The sequence below is a fragment of the Nanorana parkeri genome, unplaced genomic scaffold (genome assembly GCF_000935625.1).
Source record: "Nanorana parkeri isolate BGI_ZX_2015 unplaced genomic scaffold, ASM93562v1 scaffold12865, whole genome shotgun sequence".
Taxonomy (NCBI): domain Eukaryota; kingdom Metazoa; phylum Chordata; class Amphibia; order Anura; family Dicroglossidae; genus Nanorana; species Nanorana parkeri.
In genome coordinates this window covers 1-466 of record NW_017318913.1, presented here as the reverse complement: position 1 = coordinate 466, position 466 = coordinate 1, and the positions used below count along the sequence as shown (strand labels likewise).

Sequence of the window (466 nt, the reverse complement as noted above, 5' to 3'; positions counted from 1 at the left end):
GCAGACCTTCAGCTATTTCTCGCAGACGACGACGCCGACCAGCTCGAACGATCCGTTCGCCAGCATTGGACAGACGCCGGCCCCTCCCACGTCCGGTGCCGCCGCCTTCCCCAGACCTCCAGCTTCGGTGCCGGCGCCCCCCGCCATCCAGAATGGACAGAACTTTGTTAACCCTTCAAGGACCACGTCTCCATATACTTCCAACACTCCTCCGCCTCCCAGCGATGTGGGCGGTGTCTGCCCTCCCCCGAGCGCCTTTTCTGTCCCTGCCACTGGTCCCTCCCAGGCCAGCTATAATCCCTACCGTCAGAACACCCTGACCAGCCGGGCTAATCCCTACCTTACGCCTCCTCAGCTGCAGCAGGACTTTGCCCCGGGGCAAGCTGGCCAGACGCTTCCATTGGCTCCACCTAGTGTTTACTCCTCTGGCTGCGCGCCACCGGTAAGATCTGTGTGCTGACGCAGG

The 466-nt window shown here is 62.7% G+C and overlaps 1 protein-coding gene across 1 annotated transcript; it reads left to right on the top strand.

Annotated features, from left to right (window-relative positions):
• Positions 1–4: 4 nt before the first annotated feature.
• Positions 5–442, top strand: LOC108804318 (SEC23-interacting protein-like; the record flags this gene model as incomplete). Its single annotated transcript, XM_018576031.1, has 1 exon — positions 5–442. A coding segment is annotated over one exon (438 nt), but the record flags the coding sequence as incomplete, so codon positions are not given.
• Between the last annotated feature and the right edge of the window lie 24 nt (positions 443–466).